The sequence below is a fragment of the Octopus sinensis genome, linkage group LG11 (assembly GCF_006345805.1).
Source record: "Octopus sinensis linkage group LG11, ASM634580v1, whole genome shotgun sequence".
Lineage (NCBI taxonomy): Eukaryota > Metazoa > Mollusca > Cephalopoda > Octopoda > Octopodidae > Octopus > Octopus sinensis.
This window is the reverse complement of record NC_043007.1, coordinates 32,663,870-32,689,146: the sequence shown is the minus strand read 5'-3', so window position 1 is coordinate 32,689,146 and position 25,277 is coordinate 32,663,870. Positions and strand designations below refer to the sequence as shown.

The following is a 25,277-nucleotide window of genomic DNA, read 5'->3' as shown; positions in this document are numbered from 1 at the left end:
TATAAAATAAGAAACCATGAATTTATCATAAATAAACTATGTTAAAGTAGTTTAACCATATTTCAACTTAATATTACTGCATATACTTTATACGCACTTTCTGACAAGTTGTGGTGCACCTGAGCACTGTATACAATAATTTCATTATTATATTATTATTATATTCTTTCAGATCAGTTGCAGAATTGTTTATATTTTGGTCGAAAGAATTGCCTTACAGGATGTCAAACATATTTCTGGCTATGATGTTTTGTGAAACTGCGATCATCCACCAGGGTGGTGCACCACGGCTATGATTTTGTTGTCATCCACTTGTTGCAAATGGCTGATGAAAGCTTGCTAACATTCCTTTCATCTTTCTAAGAAAATTCTTCTCTTAGACAATTTTTTTTTCAATGTTTCTTAAAGGTAACAAGTTATTAAATAATGTCAGACATTATCAAGTATGGATTATATATATGCTAAGGAAGGAGAAACGATGAGATGGTGTGACCTCTCCACATAACTGCTGATGTACTGTAAGAAATTTTTGGTAAGGCTGTGCTAACAGACTAATATTTTGGCTTATGCTCAGCATTTTATTATTAATAACAATTATTGTACCTCGTGGATTAATAGATAATGAGTTTTAGAAGAAAACAGAAGAGGTTTAATCCTTTGCCTGTCCTGTGTGTCATGATACGACACAAATGTCCACGCATCATATATGATATATACAGGATATATATATATATATATATAAAGGCATGTGGCTTAGTGGTTAGGGTATTCACCTCACGATCGTAAGGCCGTGAGTTCAATTCCCGGCAACACATTGTTTCCTTGAGCAAGACACTTTATTTCACTTATTGCTCCAGTCCACTCAGCTGGTAAAAATGAGTAGTACTTGTATTTCAAAGGGCCAGCCTTGTCACACTGTGTGTCACGCTGAATCTCCCTGAGAACTACGTTAAGGGTACACGTGTCTGTGGAGTGCTCAGCCACTTGCACGTTAATTTCACGAGTGAGCTGTTCCGTTGATAGTATCAGCTGGGACCCTCGTCGCCATAACCAACAGAGTGCTCCTTTTAGATACAGGATATATTTCCCGGAAGTTCATGTCTCATAATTGATACACACGTGACATTTCCCTGACGCCCATGTATCATAAATGATAGTAACCCCTTTTTTTTTTTTTTCACCACCGAATAACTTGGGAATTATGAAAGAAAACTGTATATTACTAAAAACGTACGGAACAAAGGTTAACTAAAAATCTGAGGACAAGCTTGGGTGCTTAGGACAAACTTATGAAAATGCTTTAAACAGACAAAGGGTTAAGAGGAAAGAAGACAGTGCAGAGTTTACATGCAATAAAATGTTGATATGAGAGAGAGAGAAAGAGAGAGAACTCTGTGGGATAGGATATCACTAAAGTAATACGATATGAATGTTTCATAATCAGGTAAGTTGCTGAATGAGCTTGTGCCTTCATGAACATACCTTACCCATTGATATTCTTGGTATGAAAGGATCACTTTACATACTCACAGAAAAAAAAAATCCTTAAACAAACTGCTTTTCTGTTGTGGAACCCATAAATGGAATTCTTAGAGTGAAGTTCTAACAATTTCGTATCAAGATGCTCATCCTTCGATAGGGTAGGTTTACTATTGGACCGCAGATAACACACATGCTTGTTAGTCATAATAGTAGCAAAGGCTTTCTTTTATCTTTAAGCGTCCATCTTTTACTTGTTTCAGTCAGTGTACCACGGCCATGCTGGGGCACCACTTTGAAGAGTTTAATCGAACAAATCACTACCAATACTTAGCTGGCAGAAACGTTAGCACACCGGGCGAAATGCGTAGCCGTATTTCGTCTGCCGCTATGTTGTCAGTTCAAATTCTGCCGAGGTTGACTTTGCCTTTCATCCTTTCGGGGTCGATAAATTAAGTACCAGTTATGCACTGAGGTCGATGTAATCGACTTAATCCGTTTGTCTGTCCTTGTTTGTCCCCTCTGTGTTTAGCCCCTTGTGGGTAGTAAAGAAATATATTTTTATAGTAAAACTGGTACTTGTTCTATTAGTCTCTGTTATCAGACTGCTAGCTTACTGTGAGGACGTAAACAAACCAACACTGGCTAACAAGCGGTGGATGGGGACAAACACAAGCACAAAGGCACACACAAGCACAACATGGATTTTCCGGAGCCTTAGGTCCCAAAGCCTTTCCGGTTTACTGATTTTCTTTTTTTCCAAACCAGGGAAGGGTCACTTTAGTGAACATATTCTAAATTAAACAAATATTAGATTTATTTAATTAAATGAAATACAGGTATCACCTGTATGATGGTGTAAATTAGTGTCGACTAAAAGAGGTTCTGGGCCATTAGTGTCCGGAAATCGGTGTTGTGTGTGTGTGTGTGTGTATACATGCATACACAGTTTCCGTCTACCAAATTCCCTAGCAAGCTATTGCTTGGCCTGGGACTACAGTAGAAGGCAGTTGTGCAAGATGCTGTGGAGTAGGATTGAACCCAAATCCACATGGTTACAAAGCTGTGTCTGCACAAAATATTTTGTATCAGATGAAATACCTATTTCTTTACTACCCACAAGGGGCTAAACATAGAGGAGACAAACAGGGACAGACAAATGGATTAAGTCGACCCCAGTGTGTAACTGGTACTTAATCCCCGAAAGGATGAAAGGCAAAGTCAACCTCAGTGGAATTTGAACTCTGAACATAAAGACAGACGAAATACCGCTAAGCATTTCGCCTGGTGTGCTAACATTTCTGCCAGCTTGCCGCCTTGCATTCCATTCATAAAGGGCTCTTTTACTGTCAGATGTAACGCATTATATATTAATTTCAAATTTTGGCACAAAGCCAGCAATTCCAAGAGGGAGAGTGTACATTGATTACATCAACCCCAGTGCATAACTGGTACTTATTTTATTGGCTCCAAAAAGCTGCAAGGCAAAGTCAACCTTGACAACTGATGCTGGTGTGTTTACGTCCCTGTAACTTAGCAGTTCAGCAAAAGAAACCAATAGAATAAGTACTAGGCATACAAAGAATAAGTCCTGGGGTCAATTTGCTCAACATTTCAACTCAAGAACGTAAAGACAGATGAAATGCCGCTAAGCATTTTACCTGGCTTGCCAAAGACTCTGCCAGCTCATCGCCTCGTATTACATTCATAAAGAACTCTTTTACTCTCAGATGTAAAGCATTGCTGAGTTTTCATCTTGAGCATCCGTCTGAGCACATTATGATACTAAATGTCTAACTCACAGTTCAGAGTTAACCTGTTTTTTTCTTTATTGCTCTTTTACTTGTTTCAGTCATTTGACTGCGGCCATGCTGGAGCACCGCCTTTAGTCAAGCAAATTGACCCCAAGACTTATTCTTTGTAAGTCCAGTACTTATTCTATCGGTCTCTTTTGCCGAACCGCTAAGTGACGGGGACGTAAACACACCAGCATCAGTTGTCAAGCGATGTTGGGGGGGGGGGACAAACACACACATATATATATATATACATGTATATGACGGGCTTCTTTCAGTTTCCGGCTACCAAATCCACTCACAAGGCTTTGGTCAGCCCGAGGCTATAGTAGAAGATACTTGCCCAAGGTGCCATGCAGTGGGACTGAACCCGGAACCATGTGGTTGGTAAGCAAGCTACTCACCACACAACCACTCCTGCACCTATCTGGTAACATTTTTATAACAAATCATACCATTCCTATTGAGGTGGCCAAAAGTCAACAATGTGTTGAAGTATTGAATCAAAAGGGTCTAACCCTTTTAATCCAATCTCTTGTCGCCACATTAACTCAACTTTTTAACAGGGAGATAGCCCAATTTTTTAATGGGGTGAGATAGCCAAAAGGTTCTGGATTTTCTTTGTACCTATATATGCCACTTCATATGGTATTTTATGAAGAAGATAAAGGTTTAGTTGGAGAGAAAAGGTCTCTGAAACCAAGTTAGAGCGTCAGACAAAACGTCTGCAGTATTTAGTTGGGGCTCTTACGTACTGTGTTCAAATCTTGCTGAAGTCAACTTTATCTTTTATTCTTCTAGGGCCAATAAAATAAAATGCTGGCCTAGTTTAGGGAGTGGGAGATAACCAATTTTTTAATGGGGGTGAGATAACCAAAAAGTACCAAATAATTCATGCAACCTAACTAATACATAGAACGTACGTGTCTTTCGTACTAGCTTCAAAGCCGTACATTTATTTAATGTGAGATGGAACCGATCGCACTTCTCAGTGTTAGTCATGGCTGGGTAGAGTACATTGGGACGATGCATCTCTGCCACTACATCGGAAATACTAAACATAATGGAACGGCCATGGGTGAAACGCTTTTGATCATCGGTTTACGCTCTCTCTCTCTCTCCTTATCTCCCTCTTCCTTTCTCTTTCTCTTTTTCGTTTCTCCCTCTCTTTCTATCTATCTATCTATTTCAATGCTCTCTTTCTCGCTACTTTCTCTCTCTCTTCTCTCTGTCTTCCTCGTTACTCTCTCTCTCTTTCTCGCTACTCTCTCTGTCTCTTTCTCACTACTCTCTCCGTTTCTCTCTTTTTCTTCTCTCTCTCTCTCTCTCTCTCTCTCTCTCTCTCACACACACACACACACACACACGTATATATTGCTATGCTATATTTCCCCCAACGTTTTAAAATACGACATAAAAGAATGAAAAACTCCGATTCCTGTCTGAAAAATTGTGATTCAAAACAGATAATTAAAAAAAATTAGTTTGACATATTTCGGTTGAATTCAATACGTAAATGAATTGTTACTGCGGATTTGGAAAAAACAAGGGTTCTACGCTTTTGTTGGGTTTCCAGGTTTCAAGGGGGGTAACTCGACTATCATTTTTATGGTGTTGCTTTTGTTTTGTGTGTGGGTGTGTATGTAGTTGGTTGGTTGGTTGGTCGGTCGGTCGGCCAGCTGGCTGGCTGGGTGGCTGGTTTGCTGGTCGGTCGGTCGGTCGGTTGGTTGGTTGGTTTCAATATACATCTCGCAGATGCTCTGGGATGTATAATCAGTGATATTTCTGAGATATCAGCACCTTTGGGTCTTTGAACATCAGATTCCCTCGCCCAGTTGTCCCAGCAAGTCCCAATTTGCATTCCAACAGCATCAGCCCACTTTTTATCCAAAGCCAACTTATAACTTTTTCTGCAGCTTCAATGATGGAATATATAGCCACCGTCCTCTTTGCCGCACCAAAAAACATGTCGGTTGTCACACTCTTAGCATTTATAAATAGTGTATAACGGAAATACACTAATATCCTAGTCTATTACTATTACTTATTTAATTGACTCATCAGAGAGGGAGCAGAAAGAGAAATTTTACATTTGGTGGCTGTGTGGTAAGCAGCTTACTTACCAACCACATGGTTCCGGGTTCAGTCCCACTGCATGGCACCTTGGGCAAGTGTCTTCTACTATAGCCTCGGGCCGACCAAAGCCTTGTGAGTGGATTTGGCCGAGGAAACTGAAAAGAAGCTCGTCGTATATATATATATGTATGTATGTTTGTATGTATGTATGTATATATATATATATATAATATATATATATATATATATATATATACATACATACAAACATACATATATGCGTATGTGTGTGTGTGTTTGTCCCCCCCAACATCGCTGACAATCGATGCTGGTGTGTTTACTTCCCCGTAACTTAGCGTTTCGGCAAAAGAGACTGATAGAATAAGTGCTAGGCTTACAATGAATAAGTACTGGTGTCGATTTGTTCGACTAAAGGTGGTGCTCCAGCATGGTTTCAGGTTCAATCCTACTGCATGGCACATTCAGCAAGTGTCTTCTGCTATAGCCATGGACCGACCAATACCTTGTGAATGAATTTGGTTGATGGAAACTGAGTGGAAGCCCATCATGTGTGTGTGTGTGTATTTTTGTATCTGTGTTTATTCCTCACCATTGCTTGACAATCAGTGCTGCTTTGTTCCCATCCGCATAACTTAGCGGTTTGGCAGCAAAATCGACTAACAATACATACCTGACTAAAAAGGCAGAAGGTATGAGGGTGAATTTGTTCAACTACAACTCTATAAGGCTGTGCCATAACATGGCTGCAGTCCAATGACTGAAACATGTAAAAGATTAAAAATCATTGTTCTCTCTTTCGTTCTCTGAATTTTCCCTAAGTTACATTGTAAATAAATCATCATCATCATCATTTAATGTCCGTTTTCCATGCTAGCATGGGTTGGACGGTTCGACCGCGGTCTGGGAAGCCAGGAGGCCACACCAGGCTCCAATCTGATCTGGCAGAGTTTCTACAGCTGGATGCCCTTCCTAACGCCAACCAGGCAGCAGCCACAATCGGTTGGTGCTTTTTACGTGCCACCGGCACAGGTATCACAACTACAATTTCCATTTGATATTTATTTTGATGTTGATGTACTTGACTCAATAGGTCTCTTCAAGCACAGCAAGTCACGTGCCACCAACACAGAAGCTAGTCAAGGTGGCGCTGGCATCAATTCATAATAAACAGGGATTTTCAAATCGATGACATTCAAACATGAATATGTTATTTGCTGTTGTGGTCTTCACAGGAGAACAGTTTCTCTTTTACATCGAATATAACAGTGATTATCATATTCATGTTCAAATCTGCCTGAATGTATAGAGAATAAATCTACAAGTCATCATATTGTAAGTATTATGATGACTTCAAGCTACATGAGTCCAAATTTGGTGCCAGTAATTTACCAACCGTAGAAAGTCACACAGAAAAATCAATACATTTTGTCTATTACTCCAACATCTCAATTATGTACATTAAGTGAAGTGGATAAGATATTCGGCCCATGATCGTAAGGTTGTGAGTTCAATTCCAGGCAGCGCATTCTGTCCTTGAGCAAGACACTTTATTTCACGTTGTTCCAACCCACTCGGCTGGCAAAACTGAGTTGTACCTGTAATTCAAAGGGCCAGCCTTGTCATATCCTGTGTCACGCTGAATCTCTCTGAGAATTACATTAAGGGTATGCATGTCTGTGGAATGCTCAGCCACTTTCACGTTAATTTCATGAGCTGGCTGTTCCTGTTCCTTTGAACTGCCAGTACGTATTAAGAATAAAAGACAAGTCATTGATTTGAAAATCGTTGTTTATCATGAATATGACAATTTATTTACAATGTGACTCAGGGAAAATATGTCGGAAGAACGTCCTGCATGCTAAATAAAAACATGACAGGGTTTCAGATACATGATACAGAAAACTTTGATTAGCTTAAATCCTTGATGCAACTTGGAGATGAATTTGTGTTTAAAATCTGAAAAGAGAGAGAGGAGCAATAATCTAGTACTAGAACCCTCCTTGTCCCAACCGACAGAATACCTATGTATCTGTATTATCACTTAAGTGTATTAAGATTACAATTATTTCTCTGTTTACTGGATGTGTTGACACTTTAGATCCATAGGATAACGAAATAAAAATTCATAATGCTGTTGCTTTTTCTCCATATTGAGAGGTCACAACTCCAGAACTACAGTCATGTGATTTGAATATGAGAAGCTATAGGAGAAGACACTTGCCCAAGGTGTCATGTGGTGGGACTGAACCCGGAACCATGTGGCTGACAAGCAAACTTTTTGCCACACAGCTACACCATGGGCAATATTCAGATTTGTTGTTTCAACTTCCGATGTTTCATAAAGAGAACCTGAATAAAAAAAAGAAACAAAAATGAAACAACATAAAACAAATGAGAACTTAGGGAAAATTAATTTTTTAAAAATTAGTAATGGTGCAAACGTGACTGCATGGTAAGAAGTTTGCTTCCCAACGACAGAGGTTCAGGTTCAATCCCATCACAAGTGTCTTCTACTATACCTCAGGCTGACCATAAATTTGGTAATGGAAACTGAAAGAAGCCCGTCATATAAATATAAATATATAAATTCTTTCATTTGCTTCAGCCATTTGACTGCGACCATGTTGGAGCACCACCTTAAGGGGTTTTAGTCGGCCCAATCGACCCCAGTACTTATTCTGTATAAGCATAGTATTTATTCTATCGGTCTCTTTTGCTGAACCACTAAGTTACAGGGACAGAAGGACACCAACATCGGTTGTCAAGTGATGGTAGGGGGGAACAAAAAGACTCAAACACAAAAATATGTACACACCCACACATATATATATACACATATACATACATATATATACACACATATACACATACGTTTATACATATACGTATATACACATACACACACACCCACACACACACACACACACATATATATATATATATATATATACATACGTGCACATATATGAGTGTGTCTATGTCCCCCATCACTGGCTTGACAGCCAGTGTTGGTATGTTTACATCCCTGTAAATTAGTGGTTCGGCAAAAGAAACTTCATGTGAAAGGAAAAAGTACTGGAGTCGATTCGTTCGACTGGAATTCTTCAAGATGGTGCTCCAGCGTGGCTGCAGTCTAAGGACTGAATTAATTCAATGTATGTCTGTCTGTATGTATGCATGTATGTATGTATGTATGTATGTATGTGTGTATGTATGTATGTATGTGTGTGTGTATATGTATGTATGTGTGTATATGTATGTATGTATGCATGTATGTATGTATGTATGTATTGTGTGTGTGTATGTATGTATGTGTGTGCGTGTCTGTGGTTGTCCTCCACAGTTTAACTCGTCTCAGTTTATTTACATCCGCGTAACTTAGCGGTTCGACAATTGTAACCGATAGAATAATTACCAGATCGACAAAAAAGAAATACAAGTGCTGGGGGAGGGGAACGATTCTTTCCGACTAAACTCTCCGAGGCAGTACCCCAGCATAGCCACAGTCCAATGAGTGAAACCAGTAAAAGATACAAAAAAAAACTAAAGAAAGAAATAAAGAAATTGTGTTATTTGCAAAGTTTCAGCCAAAACTTGTCCAGTTTAAAGCGACGACGAAAACGCGGGAAAAGGCAAAGACAAGAAGGCGTGTCGGCGGCACGTGACTCTGAATCATCCAATCAGAACGCACTGTCAGCTACTTTCCTCTCTTCTCCCACCTTCTCACTCATTCTAAAATGAAGAAATCATTGTATCAACTTGATTCTCATACAAAGCCGAAAGTTTCATAAATTACAGTATTTTCCTTTCCTTCTTCTGTTCCCTTACAAAACATCTTACTTACTGCGCGATGCCATTTTCTTCAGACACGAACGATGTAAGTTTCGCATTTTATTATTTTCGTGTGTTTTCTTTACGTTTCAATACAGTGCAAAGGCCCGGGAAAAGGGGATGACCCCCGGCCCTACCTGACTGTCGCATCAGATGACACAAATCATTATATGTATATATAATTATATATGTATATATGTATGTGTGTATGTACGTATATATATATGTACGTATATATGTATGTACGTATATATATATATATATATGTACGTATGTATGTATATATATACTTATATACATATATATATATATATAAATGATAATATATATGTATATAAATAATTATATGTATATAATTATTTATATATAAAATCATTTATATACATTGTCTGCCTGCCTGTCTCTCTCTCTCTCTCTCTATATATATATATATTATATATATATAAATGATAATATATATGTATATAAATAATTATATGTATATAATTATTTATATATAAAATCATTTATATACATTTGTCTGCCTGCCTGTCTCTCTCTCTCTCTCTCTATATATATATATATATATATATATATATATACATAATACATATTGATCGTCAGTGGATCATATATATATGCATACATATATACATACATACACACATACGTACATACAAGTATGTATATACATACATATATAATTATATATATATAAATTATATATATACAAAGAGAGAGACAAATAAATAGATGAATTAGGTAGACACCCAAATATTCTGGGGTCAGTTCGTTACTCATATTCATCACGTGTTTATGAAAATTGTGGAGTCACATGAAAGTGGTATATTAGTTAAAACAGAACTATTTAGAAATCAATTAAATACTACTTCTTGGACATAAAAATAAGTTTCGGTTAAGTGAAAATAAGTTTTAAAACTCTTTTCGTTTAAATTTGTTCAATTAAAGCCGGCGTTGTTGTGTTTATGTTCTTCTATAAAGTAGCAGTTCAATAAGGGATCGATGATATAAAATGAGTACCATTTGAATTAAGCATAACTACACAAATGTACAACACCCAGCGTGACTTTATTTCCTCATAACTTTCAGAAAAATGGATATTTTCTTTTTAGATGGTGCAGTCCAAGACTAAAATCGATCTAATTGCATTATATTTTTTTATCGAGTCGATTTTTGTAACATGATATATTTTTTTGTCTGATTATCATTTATTTCAATGTTTTCTCCTCCATGTGGATTTTACTATAAGGAAGGGTTTGTAAAAAAGGGCGGCATATATTCGCGCCTTTCTTAATCGCAGGCAATCGTTAAAAATGCTTTCATATTACAACATCGCAATAGGAATATTTATTAATATTCATTTTGGCTGATGAAATCAAATCTTTAAAGGAAGGTGCATTGATTTCATTATAATTCCTTTTTAGTTAAACTCTTCTTCGTGTTCCCAGATCTGTCGAGCTTCTTCCAAATTTTTTTTGTGTCGATGGGGCACAGGGGTTTTTGCATGGATTTGTGTAGGAAAATCAAATGAGTTTATTACTTCGTTGCTGGTAGTGAATAGATATTAGTATGTATAGTAAATTGTTTTATATGATGGTTGTATATAGTCAGGTGTATAGTTCCTATACGAAAGATGAAACTGATTGTTGCAAAACTGCCTATCATAGAGCGGCGTGCGTAGATACATATCTGATGCACAGGTAGGCGCAGCTTGGCCAAATGGTTAAGTTCGCTTCACAGCCACGAGGTCCCAGGTTCAATCATGATGTGTGTAACTTTTTTTTTCTAGCCTCGGGGTTTGAGGCTCTACACTTACTTCGCTTTTGAGGGTTGAGTTAACAAATAGAAAACACACCTAACTTCAAAAACAATTGTCCCAGTGCCCGAGCCACGCAAACATAGATAAAATAATAAATATATATTTCTTTATTGCCCACAAGGGGCTAAACACAGTGGGGACAAACAAAGGGAATAAGTCGATTACATCGACCCCAGTGCGAAACTGGTACTTTATTTATCGACCCCGAAAGGCTGAAAGGCAAAGTCGACAACGGCAGAAAAATAATGAATATAAGACGGTAGAAAATAGATTTCCGTTTAATGCCTCTTAAAAGTTTTATGAAACTATCTGAGGCTGTTTTATTTAAAACGTCATTTAGTTAAAACGTAATTTAACTTATTTTTATGAATTCAGATGCTTCTTCGTTTTCATATTGGGTTGTCAGATAAATTCGTTCATATTTTGGATCTTTTCGGTTTGACCGGCAGTTTTTTAAAATAATTTCAACGTAACTAAACACTTTTAAACTTCGTATACTGGTAGAATGTGTTTATAAAACATCTTTTTCTCTTGGCTTTATTGAGAAAATTCTATGGTTTGTAAGATATTTGTTGTTTTCTGCAATTTCAACCAATCAATGACATCTATTGAGGTAAAAAAAAACCATTCTGTGCCGTATGAATATGACCCTCGTTTAAGAAACAGATTGGGTTTATTTACATTTGTAAAGAAAAAAAGATACCCTTCCCCTAACTCTAACCCTTAAACAGATTGAAATGCAATAGATCGATACTAGGGTCATAATTATGGGTGACAATTTCATATAACACCGCTAGAAAAAACTGCCGTTCAAACCGAAAAGATCCCATATTTTTCCTGCTTGGCACTCCATTGTCATGTCTGAAAAGAGATTAAAAAAGAATTATTGAAATTTCAAAAACGATTGGCAAAAGTTGTAGGAGGTAAAATAGAGCAACAACAAAACCATAAAACACAACGATAAAAATATTTTTCATGTTAATTTAAACAATATTAGTAAGGATTAAAAATAAATGGAGGAAAAGCCGAATCTATGACAACCCAATTAAGCAGATTACTCCCGTAGCTGTGCGTGTGTGTGAAGATATATGTGCAACGGATATCATTACCCTTGATTCGGTTTCAACTTCTTGGCTCATGCTGAGGTGTTAATCACCAACAGTAATTAATATGTATATCATCTGTACATGACAAAATTCCTCAGCTCTTGGTGTGCGTGCAAAATATAGTACCTTGGTCTTTGTGGATTTAGGTTCAGTTCTACTGTGCGACAACTTGAGCATGTGACCGAACTTGTTAAAATTCTTCCAAGCATTTGCTCACGCCAGAACTACATTTTCTTTTGGTTGGAAGAAATTTAGCAAGATCCCAAGTGACTTGTACAATAGCCTTTGGTCGTCCAATGCCTTGTGAGTGAGTTTGGTAGATAGAAACTGTGGAAGACTATCGTGTGTGTATGTATGCGTCCAGGTTTAGTCCCACTGTGTGGCACCTTGAGCAGGTGTCTTCTACTATAGCCTCGAGCTGACAAAAGCCTTGTGAGTGGATTTGGTAGACGGAAACTGAAAGAAGCCCATCGTGTATGTGTGTGTAGAGCACAAGTGTGTACGTACGCCGCTATATGTATATATAAATAGAAAAAAATAGAACAGAAATGCAATAGAGGACAATAAAACATTCGGACAGATAGATGATACAAAGGTAGACAGGAAAAACAACAATTAGAGTGACAGGGAAGAAAATGACAGGTCGTTTGTGGCTTTCTTTCTTCAGTCAAATTACCAGATGTCCTTACAGTTTCGGGCAGTTAGACTTGAGATTGTTCGATCTGGTTGCCCCCAAAAAAGTCTAAGCTAAGAGCATTAGATTTTTTGTAAGAAAGCCAGTGAATTTGTACGGCAACAAAAAGACAAAATGGAGAGCATGGTACACAATTACAAATACAAACAACAAGAATATATATGTATGTATGTGTGTATATATTTATATATATAAAGGTAAATTTCCCAAACAGGTTAAGAGGGATATATATTTTTAACTTTCAACCTGGCTAGTGAGGAATAAAGCCACTTGCTCTCTGAAATTATGTATATTTATGTGTGGGTGGGTGTGTGTGTGTGTTTGTACCCCTACCATTGCTTGACAGTCAATACTGGTGTGTTTATGTCCCTGTAACTTACTGGTTCAGCAAAAGAGACTGGTGGAATAAGCCCTAGGCTTTACAAAGAATAAGTCCTGGGGGTCAATTTCTTCGACTGAAGACCTTTAAGGTGGTGCCCCAGCATGACCGCAGTCAAATGCCAGAAACAAGTAAAAGAATATACAGGTGTGTGTTTGTGTTCCCGTAACTTAGCGGGTCGGCATTATGAAACTGATGAAATAAACACTAGATTTGAAAAAATAAAATAAAATAAATACTGATGCTGGTATGTTTACGTCCCCGTAACTTAGCGGTTCGACAAAAGAGACCGATAGAATAAGTACTAGGCTTACAAAGAATATCCTGGGGTTAGTTTGTTTGACTAGGCGGTGCTCCAGCATGGCCGCAGTCAAATGATTGAAACAAGTAAAAGAGTGAAAAAAGGAGAATACTGAAGTCAGTTTGTTTGACTGGAACCCTGCAATGCGATGCTCCAGCATGGTCGCTGTCCAATGACTGAAACAAGTGAACGATAAGATCACTATTTCACTAATTCCATCCCTGTTATATAAATAATCTTAATGCACCAACGGCAATTACACAAAACATTGGTGTTACCACCTTCCTTGCCACCGCTTTAGTAAGCTGTGCATATCGCACAATTCCAGCGCAGTATTATCAGCCTCTTGTGTTTACATGTGCACCAAACTTGATAACGGTGTCACACATGTACAGCTAAGCTCAGCCAACTACCAGTTATCTTATAATTGTAATGGATACTAAAATCTCTGTGTGTTTTTGTGTATCGGCATGTATGTATGTACATATATGTGAATGTGTGTATGTACATATATATGTGATATATATATGTGTGTTATATATATATATATATATATATATCCTTAAAAATGTTTCAGCCTGAAGGCTGCGGCCATGCTGGGGCACCAGTATCCAATATATATATATATATATGTGTGTGTGTGAAGGCGCATGGCTCAGTGGTTAGAGCGTCGAGCTTACGATCGTGAGGTTGTGAGTGCAAATCCCAAACCGGGCTGCGTGTTGTGTTCTTGAGCAAGACACTTTATTTCACGTTGCTCCAGTTCACTCAGCTGTAGAAATGAGTTGCGACGTCACAGGTGCCAAGCTGTATCGACCTTTGTCTTTCCCTTGGATAACACTGGTGGCGTGGAGAGGGGAGGCCGGTATGCATGGGCGACTGCTGGTCTTCCATAAACAACCTTGCTTGGACTTGTGTCTAGGAGGGTAACTTTCTAGGTGCAATCCCATGGTCACTCATGACCGAAGGGGGTCTAAAAAAAATATATATATATATTGGATACTGAAATCTCAGTGTTTTTGTGTACCATAATGTATGTATATACATATATGTGAATGTATGTGTGTACATATATATGTGATTATATATATATGTGTGTGTGATATGTAATTGGTAATGGAATTAGCAATGTATATCTTACTTATATATATATTCAGAATAGCAATGTATATCTTACTTAATGTGGATATGATGTAAGGAAGGCTCAATACTGCAGTATTCCTGTTGGAGAAAGCATCTCAAATAGACGTATAATGCTAAAAACCTAAGATGTATTGGCAGCGGGTGGCAAATGTCCAGCTTGATCCTTGGATCTTGCAATTCCGCTCTCACCACTGGACACTTCTCTTCTCCCTCTGTATACTTCTGTGCTTATTCTAGCACTATATGTCTATTACTCGTTGCCTTCCCAAGATGAATTCTGTAATTTACAGCAGGTTTTCTCACAGCACATCCATGTTGATGTATACATGTATTGCTCTTGCTCTTTTACTGGTTTCAGTCATTTGGCTGTGGCCATGCTGGAGCACTTCCGTTTTAGTCAAGCAAATTGACCCCAGGACTTATTCTTTGTAAGCTTTAGTACTTATTCTATCGGTCTCTTTTGCGGAACCGCTAAGTTACGGGGGACGTAAACACACCAGCATCGGTTGCCAAATGATGTTGGCGGGGACAAACACAGACACACAAACATACACACACACACATATACGACAGGCTTCCTTCGGTTTCCGTCTGCCAAATCCACTCACAAGGCTTTGGTCGACCTGAGGCTATAGTAGAAGACACTTTCCCAAGGTGTCACACAGTGGGGACTGAACCCAGAACCATGTGGTTCGTAAGCAAGCTACTTACCACACAGCCACTCCTACGCCTATATATATATGTGTGTATGTGTGCGTGATATATATAAAGTAAACAGAAGATGGAGAAATATTGTTCAACAATTTACTAAGAGTCAATTATTACTTTTTAATACAATGTAGACTGTATCCCAGTGAAATGGTTCTCTAACCCACTCCAACTTCTGGCTCCCAGACCTACACTCACCTCCTCCCACCTTTTCTATCTTCTGCTCCTTGTAACTGGCTGGCTTCATGTTACCTCTATCCAAACATTTCTGATCCGCTTGTTTTCCCTCTTATCATCACCCATACCATGCTTAATCTCTGCTTTATCTACTTTGCCCATTGCTTTTCACTGATAACATTGACCCTCTGGTGACCCAACTTTTATAGTAGAAAAATATGCATTAAAAAGTAATAATTGATGTTAGCCAGTTGTTGTTGACCAATATTTCTCCATTTTCTGTTTGCTTTAAATTTGATTCCTGATAGAAAAACTCATGTTCATCTTTGTCAATGCCTGTAACATATGAGCAATAATATGCTTGCACATGTATGCCCAGGGTTAACATAGGTAATTATACTGGTAGTAAAACAGATATTTTTATCCCTTAGACGGTTATTCTAACCTTATATATATGTACAAAGCAGTGTTTACGTATAATCACAATTTAGGTTAGTTGAAGCCTTTAGCAATTGAAATATGTGACAAGCATATTTTAACTAACCTATATTGTGAATATATATATGTGTGTGTGTGGAGGCACGTAGCTTAGTGGTTAGGGTGTCAGCACCATGATCATAGGATTGTGGTTCAATTCCTGGACCGGGCGATGCTTTGTGTTCTTGAGCAAAACGCTTCATTTCACGTTGCTCCAGTCCACTCAGCTGGCAAAAATGAGTAACGCTGCGATGGACTGGCATCCCGTCCGGCTGGGGAACACATACGCCATAGAAACCGGGAAACCAGGCCCATGAGCCTGGCTAGGCTTTAAAAGGGAGTGTATGTATCATCATCATTGTTTGACAGGGGTTGGCCACGCAGGAACCAGCACCAAACTTCTGTGTCTGTTTTGGCATGGTCTCACAGCTGGATGCCCTTCCTAACACTTACCACTCCAAGAGTGTAATGGGTACTTTTACGTACCGCCAGTTTGTTGAACAAAAAGTATTAATAATAATAGATATACACAAGTGTTTTCAGGAATTAATTGCAAGATTTTGAAATTACAGTTACTGATATTATGTGCTTTAATTAAGAATGGCCTCATGTTTCGTAAACATCTGGTTTTCCATAACTTATAAATGCCACCTACATAAAATACATCGGTTACGTTAGCGTTAACATATTCAAAACAGAGAACATTAAAAAGTAATTACCTAGTAAAGAAAAACTATTAATGACTAATATTATTCTATCGGGCATTTGATTAAGTAGTTTGCTTCTTAACCATTCTGTTTTGGCTTCAGTCCCACTGCTTGGCGCTTTGGGCAAAGCTTATGAGTGAATTTTGGTAGACAGAAACTGCTACAAGAACCTGCACTGCTCCTCTCATAGTTCAATCCCTCGTCCACCAGCATGAAGCTGCCCAACCCACCAGGGTCTAGTTCTACAAGCTACGCAATGACCTCGGTAGTGGCAGATGGCACATAAAAGGTGCCCCGCTCATGCTGTTGGAATACAATGCAGTCCTTGGAAACATTAGATTCTGTCAAATTGTCTGACCCACACCAGCAAGGAATATAGTTACATGATGATGATTGATATCTATATATGTGTGTGTGTGTGTGTGTCCATCTCTCCTCCTTCCACGTTGATCTTTCTTTCTTCACTTGACTACCGACTGCCAACACCTCTCATGTCCATCTCCCACATGGAATGGAAAGTTGCCAAAGAGGTCACAGAATGCGTGACAAAAGAACTTTGACAAAAAAAAAACAACTAAAAACAGGAGTAATGATAAAGCTAAAGTGAAGATCAAATATACAGTGTGTGTGTTTAATTGACAAAGATGACCATCCCCAAATGCATCAGTATCTGTTTCAATACATAATCTCACACCAAGAATTTTGCAAAACTAATGCATAAATTTAAATATTATCCATTTAGTAATATTGCTTTTTTTTTCTTACCCTTGCTCTGTATCTTTTTTTAGACTGATAATATTGAGTAAATCTCTCCAAGTTCTAGATTATTTAAATAAAACACATGGATAGTGTATTTTGTTAGATATGGGGTTACAAATAAGTCTCGAATTTATTATTCCGAACTGAGCACCTTGTGTGAAATCATCATCATCAACATCATTTAATGTTCAGTTTTGTACACTTGGATTTTGTACATATATACACTTGGAATCTGTTGGGGCAGATTTTCAGGGTGCCCTTCCTGTCACCAACATTCACCAGACATGATTTTTGTAGGAGACTGAAGGCAAGTAACATCACTTGTGAAGTTCTGATGCTTATTTGAAGCACCTACGCACACGCACACATACATATATATTTGTGTGTGGTATGTATACAATGGGCTTCTTTTAGTTTCCATTTACCAAATACACTCAAAAAGTTTCATAAACCCAGGGCTATAATAGAAGATACCCTAGGTATCGCACAGTGCTACTGAACTTCATATGTATATATGTATGTATACAAATGGGCTTCTTTTAGTTTCCATTTACCAAACCCACTCAAGAGATTTTATTAACCCAGGGTTGTAGTAGAAGACAACTGCCTGATGTGCCAATTAGTAGGACTGAGCACATGGGAAGCAAACTTCTTAATTACACATTGATACCTGCTCTTAAGCGTGGACTAGAAAAGGTGTAGAGCTACTGTTGAGGACTTTAATGCTTCAATGCAGTGGTTCCCAAAGTGGGCGATACCACCCCGCTGGGGATGGTAGAAAGATCCGGGGAGGGGCGTTGAAGAAAAACGGGATGATAATGGGGTAGCCAAAACGGGTCAATGGATATAAAAAAATAAATAAAGCAAAATAAAGGGTTAATAAGGTTAAGTTATATTTGTGAAATATCGTTGTTATGAATTCACTGCAGAAAATGGTTTCTGTCTGTGATGGTGAGTAAGAGGAAGGGACCAGGAATTTTGGAACTACTACTTTGAGGTAAAAGAACCATGCTTCGAAATGAATGTAGCACAAGTCAGGAATAGCAAAGAAGCTTTGCATCTTCCTACATTAAATGTTAATGGGTTCCAATGTACCATTCAAGAACTCTGTAATACAATCCAGAGAAGCAACTGATATGCCAGACAGTCGACATATGTAGCTACCTGCTCTATGCTAATGTCTGTCCTCAAACCAGCTTATTTACAATGATCTACGTTCTAATATATTTGATTTAACCTATTATTCCGCTTATAAAAAGCAGCTTGTAATATACTGGTTTCGATGGTAAAAACTACCAGTAGATGTTAAATTTGGGTGTCACAACTATTGTAAATTTGTCTGATCAAAGGTGATTTCTTGAATGAAAAAGTATCCTGGTTAATCTTCTGTCTCTACCATATTGAAAACGGTGTGTTACCATAAAAGTATACAAGAGGTGTCTCTATTTTTCAAGAATACAAATACTGCAATGTAAGCTATGCCAAGTCATCAGTATCCAAACAGCTGCACTTATTTGACTCTTTCCATGATAACACATGGTCACAGAAAAAAAAGGTTAACTCGGCACAGACTTAACATGCTGTTTAGATAGGGATGGGCAAGTTTTCGTCAACTGGGGTCTGCATCGTATCATTTCCAAGTGGGAGAGGGCCAAACGATGAAGCACATGCATGAAATATTACTTGCCCACTTTATACTGAATATTTTTGCAGTTCTTCTTAATTTTATTTGTCTTAGTATGGAAGTTTATTTCAGTTCTGTATTTAAGAGATGAGGAATTATGCACATTATTTACATTTGATGGCTATTTGTCCTTATGTTGTTTGTTGTTAACACAGTGTTTCAGCTGATATAGCCTCCAGCCTTCATCGTGTGTCTTGGGCAAAGTTCGAACCTGGGTTCTCATTCCTAAGGTATTTTTCGATGTTGTTATTATTCAGGTCACTGCCTGGAATCGAACTCGGAATCTTGGGGTTGGTAGCCCGCACTCTTAACCCCAAGATTCCAAGTTCAATTCTAGGCAATAGCAACAACATTGAAAAATACCTTAGGAATGGGAACCCAGCTGTAAAAATCCTGCCAAAACAGTCACAGAAGTCTGGTGCAGGCTTTGGCCTGCCTGGCTCTTGTGGCACCGTTCCACCCATGCTAGCATGGAAGGTGGACATTAAACAACGATGATGATGCTGTGACACTGGAGGCACATACACATGCTCACTCATGCAGAAATATACACAGAGAAGTGAAGAGAAAAGAGCATTATATATACAAACATGACTAGATGCTCACACACATTAGCGTGGAGAGGAATATTTGGTATCAAATAAGTCAGCCTTGAATTGGTGACACTGAATTGGAGAGGAGGGCCAAAACAGCTGTACCACGTTCTTGTACTCATGTTCTGTGTTGAGTTTAACATTATGTCGTGCCTTTCAATTGGTTTATTCTCCATCTAAAAATCCCAAAAATTAAATCAAAATGGAAATTGCAGATGTGGCCGATGCCAGTGCTGCTTGACTGGCTCTTGTGCTGGTGGCACACAATAAGCATGATTCATGCGTGGGTCATTGCCAGTGCTGCCTGACTAGCTCCCCGTGCCAGTGGCACGTAAAAAGCACCATCTGAACGTAGTCGATGCCAGGTCCTCCCCCAAAGCTGCCCTGACTGGCTCCTATGCCGGTGGCATGTAAAAAGCACTGTCCGAATGTAGCCAATGACAGTACCGCCTGACTGGCTCCCATGCTGGTGGCATGTAAAAAGCACCCACTATACTCTTGGGGTGGTTGGTGTTAGGAAGGGCATCCAGCTGTAGAAACTTTGCAAGATAAGATTGGAGCCTGGTGCAGCCATCTGGTTTGCCAGTCCTCAGTCAAACCATCCAACCCATGCCAGCAGGGAAAACCGGCATTAAATGATGATGATATTTAGATCGTTGTTTCTTAAGCAGGGCAAAAGCATCTCCTTGGGGTTGAGTGATGTTAAAAATTCACAAGGGTGCTGTAGGAGGCCCAGGGTGTTTAGAAGGGTCGGGGAGTGGGTTACTGATAAAATATGTAAACCAGGTACAATACTTATATATTTTTTCAAAAGAATCTTTGTTGGAATCTGAATGTGAAAAGGAGATCATTGTTATCAGTGAGCAAAAACATAAACCTGGTGGTGATGATGATGATGATGAACCAAGGTTAAATAGAATCTCATCATTCATAGAAATCTTTGTCTTCATTAGTAATTTCTTTTATCTTTTACTTGTTTCTCTCATTGAAACGTGGCCATGTTGGGGCACTGCTTTGAAGAGTTTAGTTCAGACCCGGCCAGCTCGAATTACATTGTGGGGCCACTTTGATCACAGAAAGTTTTTTTAAGGGCCACTTGTATACTGACAGAATTGAAAGCATTTTATTTTCTCATGCTATTATTACAATAATGAATGAATGATCGTTGATTGAACTTGAAGTATCATAATTGCAAAAACAGTAGAATCTTTCATTTTTACTTTTCATTACAATCCTTGATTTTTGATAAAAAAAATTTTTTTTTAATGTTTGTTTAAGTAAACCCATTTCAAGAAAGTATCAAGCGGGCCGCAAGATAAAAGTCTGTGACCCGCGGGCCTCAGGTTGTCCTGCCCTGGTTTAGTTGAACAGATTGACCCTAGTACTTATTTTAAGTCAGGTACTTATTCTGTTAATCTCTTTTGCCGAACCACTAAGTCATGGGAGTGGGGTGTAAACCAACCGACACTGGTTGTGAAACGGTGGTGGTAGACAAAAACACAAACACACACACATGGGCTTCCATACAGTTTCCATCAACCAAATTCACTGACAATGCTTTGATCAGCCCAGGGCTATAAAAGAAGACAGTTCCCATGTATTTTTCTTTTGAAGTCTGGTTATTATTCTAATGGTGTCATTTGGTGAAGTGCTAAGTCACAAAGACACACACACAATAATTGATGAAGGAACCAGAAGATAGATTTAACACTAGTCTTTAGACAAGTTGGTATCAAAAGCTATGGTTCTCAGCTGTAAGAGAATGGTTGAGAAACACTGCTCTATATCTTACACTAGCAGTATCGCCCGGCGTTACTTGGGTTTGTTTCGACTCTTTAGAATTGGAATTTTTGAAAAGTAAGAATTTTGCATTATGTAGCTTGTTATTCTCTTGAAGTGAACATTTTTCTGGTTGAAATACACCAAAAAATGGCAACACAGCAATAAAAAAAATCGTTAAAAAATAGGGATTTTCATAGAAATATAAGCACCTTTTTGATGTAAATAATTTTTGGTGTTAACATGGTCCAATTTGAATTTTATCTTCTATGGAAGGAAGAGCAAGCCTTCTTCTATCATAATCTCAATTTTGGTGAACTTGTGCTGCAGGGTCTCGGAGGAGATAGTGTTAGTTGAAGGCCACCAAAAATGCCACACAGACAACTTCAGCTTTATATAGAGAGAGATTTGTTGTTTAGTTGCACATCTGGTTGAGCGTTTGGCAAAGTGCAGGGGATGCTCAACTGTTTATGTTGGTATTATAGTTGTTTTTTTTTGTCGTGTTTTTGTTCTGTTTATTTATTTTTTTGTCAACCAGACCGTACCTCTCGACATCCTGGGGGTAAAAGAATGATATCAGTGAGAGAGTAAAACAGCTCTAATTTACTGGCTTGCCTCCTCCTCCTCCCTCTCTTCCTCTTGCTCTCTCTCTCTCTCTCCACCCTCTACCTCCCCCTCTTTCCACTATTACGCCTCATCTATGTGAGCGGAAACGGGTGGTGGCAAAAGATGCTGTTATCATTCGTTGTTGTTGTTATTGTTACATATTTGTGTTTTATTTGCATTTTTGTTGTTGATGACAAGTCTCCGTGTTGTTGTTGTTCTTGTTCTTGTTTGTGTTTTATGCCACTGGTTTTTGTGTTTTATCGTTACCGTTACAGTAATATAATTTTTTTTTTCTGTTGATAATGGTGTCGTTTTACCGTTGTTGGAGGCACGACCAATGTTTTGTAAACAAGAAAACCTATTAACGCTTAGAACTAGGTGCGTATGTGTTGTTGGTTGGCAGTTTTACTATGTGTGTGGCTGGTTGCACACACAGGTGCTTATTGCCATCAAGGCTATAATGTGTGTGTGGCTGGTGTTTATTGCTATTAAGATATGATAAGTGTGTGTCTATGATAATGTTGGTGTTGTTGGGAGTTTACCTCCCAGGTGAACCCAATCAAGCAAGCATATCGAAGACATTCCAATTGTGGCAATATCATCTTTTGTTCTGTGTACAAGAAGCCCAAACCAGAACTACACTATACATCGTCCTTTTCAGAGACAGTGATGTGTGAGTTGAGGGAGGTTTGGCTGCTTTTTCTAGCATACCAAGTGACTAAGTAGAACTAAAAATGTATTTTGTTATGACACTGATTGGTGAAGTGGATATAATGTTACTGCTTGAGATTGCGATTATATATATATATATATGATATATGATATAATATTTGTCAACCTGCGTAGTAGACATACAAATTTGCCCATTTCTCTAAATTGAAAAAAATAGCCTTGATCCATTTTTCTGATATTATTGGGGTCTCATCAGTGATGTCCATATCACTTGACCAACTCCAGAGAAACAAGTTGCTAATCCATTTACATACACATCAAATCTAGTTGCTATAGTGAACTGTGGATACTAATTTGCATACCATATTAGTATTTAACACTTTATTTAATATCAGCAGCCTTACAATACGCATCCCAGTGCACACGGTACTAAGGTATGACATAGTATATGTATACCTACCTGCATAATAGATGTAGAGATATATCAACCTTACCTCTTTCTCTATATGTGTATGTGTATATATATATATGTGTGTGTGTGTGTGTGTGTATAAGACCATCAAGTCTTTATATTTATATTCAAGACTACGTTACATCCTTCCTTCTGCAAAGTTTATTTGAAAGAAGTTTGGTTGCTATTACTAGCAGATCAGGTGGCTGTATAGTAGCTGAGTACACAGTAGGTGCACAGCAGTGGTGCATCAATGTTGTAATTAAATCTGGGTGTTTATTCCTGTGAGGGTGTATAATGTGTTGGTGGGGTGGGGTGAGGGTGAAGAGTCTATAATGAATGTAACGAATGTTCCACAATCACATTACTGGCTTCAAATGTAAACACCACTTATTGTTTATCCCCCCGCCCACCCACGTTCATCATGCTGGCTGTGTTCCAGCCATGACCTTCTTTGATGGGTGGATGTAGGCGTGGTTTGGGGGTTCAGTCTCACTGCACAGCAATTTAAGAAAGTATCTTCAACTATAGCCCCGGACCAACCAATGCCTTGTGAGTAAATTTGGTAGATGGAAACTGTGTGGAAGCCTGTTATGTATATATATGATACCTGTGTTGGTGGTACGTAAAAAGCACCATCTGAACGTGGCTGATGCCAGCACCACCTGACTGGTGTCCGTGCCGGTGACAACGTAAAAAGCACCCACTACACTCATGGAGTGGTTGGCATTAGGAAGGGCATCCAGCTGTAGAAACTCTGCCGGATCAGACTGGAGCCTGGTGCAGCCTTCTGGCTTCCCAGACCCCGGTTGAACCGTCCAACCCAAGCTAGCATGGAAAGCAGATGTTAAACGATGATGATGATGATATATGTGTGGTGGGGCAGGCATGGTTATGTGGATAAGAAGCTTGCTTTGCAACTATGTGGTTTTGGGTTCGTACCCACTGTACAGCACTTTGGGAAAGTGTCTTCTACTATAGCCCCTGACCAACCAATGCCTTGTGAGGAAATTTGGGAGAAGGAAACCAGAAACTTGTTGAATATTTAAATGTGTGTGTGTCTCTCAAATTTTATATACAAGCTTGCTTCCCAACCACATGGTTCTGGGTTCAGTCCCATTGTGTGGCACCTTGGGCAAGTGTCTTCTGCTATAACCTCATGCTGACCAAAGCCTTGTGAGTAGATTTGGTACACAGAAACTGAAAGAAGCCTGTCGTGTATGTGTATACATATATATATGTTGGTATGTTTACGTCCCCATAACTTAGTGGTTTGACAAAAGGGGCTGATAAGATAAGTACTAGGCTTACAAAGAATAAGTTCTGGGGTTGATTTGTTCCACTAAAGGCGGTGCTCCTGCATGGCCGCAGTCAAATGGCTGAAACAAGTAAAAGAATAAAAGAACTTGTTTGTGTCTTTGTATCTGTGTTTGTTAATCCCCCACCCCACCCTCACTCCTTGACAGCCAGTGTTAGTTTGTTTACACCTACATAGGTTAAGCCGTTCAGCAAAAGAGACTTGTAGAAATGCCAGGCTTGAAGGGATAATTACTGCACTCAATTTGTTTGACCAGAAAGCCCTTCGTGGCAGTGTCCCCCAGCATGTCCACAGGTCAGTGACTGAAATAAGGAAAAGATAAAAATGAACTTAACAAAGACCCAAGTTCTAAGTTGCAGGAAAACAGACAGGACAGTGCTCCCTTCAGGTAAATGGCTCTGTTCCATATGTAGACAACACATAGGTGGGAATTCCAAACGGTGTACTCAATACAGATTATGGACACCTAAGTGGTGCAGTGGAATCACAAGAAGGTAGAATCTGTTTTTGGCAGATGCACAGGAGCACTGAATGACCAGAGCGCCTAGGAAATAGATGTTCTGAAATGCCCAGGGGGCTCTCTCAAGTAATAGCTAGTTTCTATTATCTAGGTGTCCTAATTAGCAGTGGAGGAGGATGCTCTGAAAGTACAGTTGCTAGAACAAGAACTGGTTTGGAGAAAGTTCTGAGAACTTTTACTT

General features: G+C 38.7%; 1 protein-coding gene across 2 annotated transcripts in view; it reads left to right on the top strand.

Moving 5' to 3' along the window:
- The window catches only part of LOC115217091 (neo-calmodulin), a 97,473-nt gene that overhangs the window by 47,735 nt on the left and 24,461 nt on the right, over nt 1-25,277 (top strand). The window contains exon 1 of one of the 2 annotated variants that reach the window (XM_029786688.2): nt 9,104-9,249. The exons of the other annotated variant lie outside the window; for it this stretch is intronic. Within the exon in view, the coding sequence (XP_029642548.1) occupies nt 9,223-9,249 (27 nt within the window). The 5' untranslated portion in view covers nt 9,104-9,222. Of the gene's footprint in view, nt 1-9,103; nt 9,250-25,277 lie in introns of those variants that run through there. 2 annotated transcript variants of the gene reach the window in all.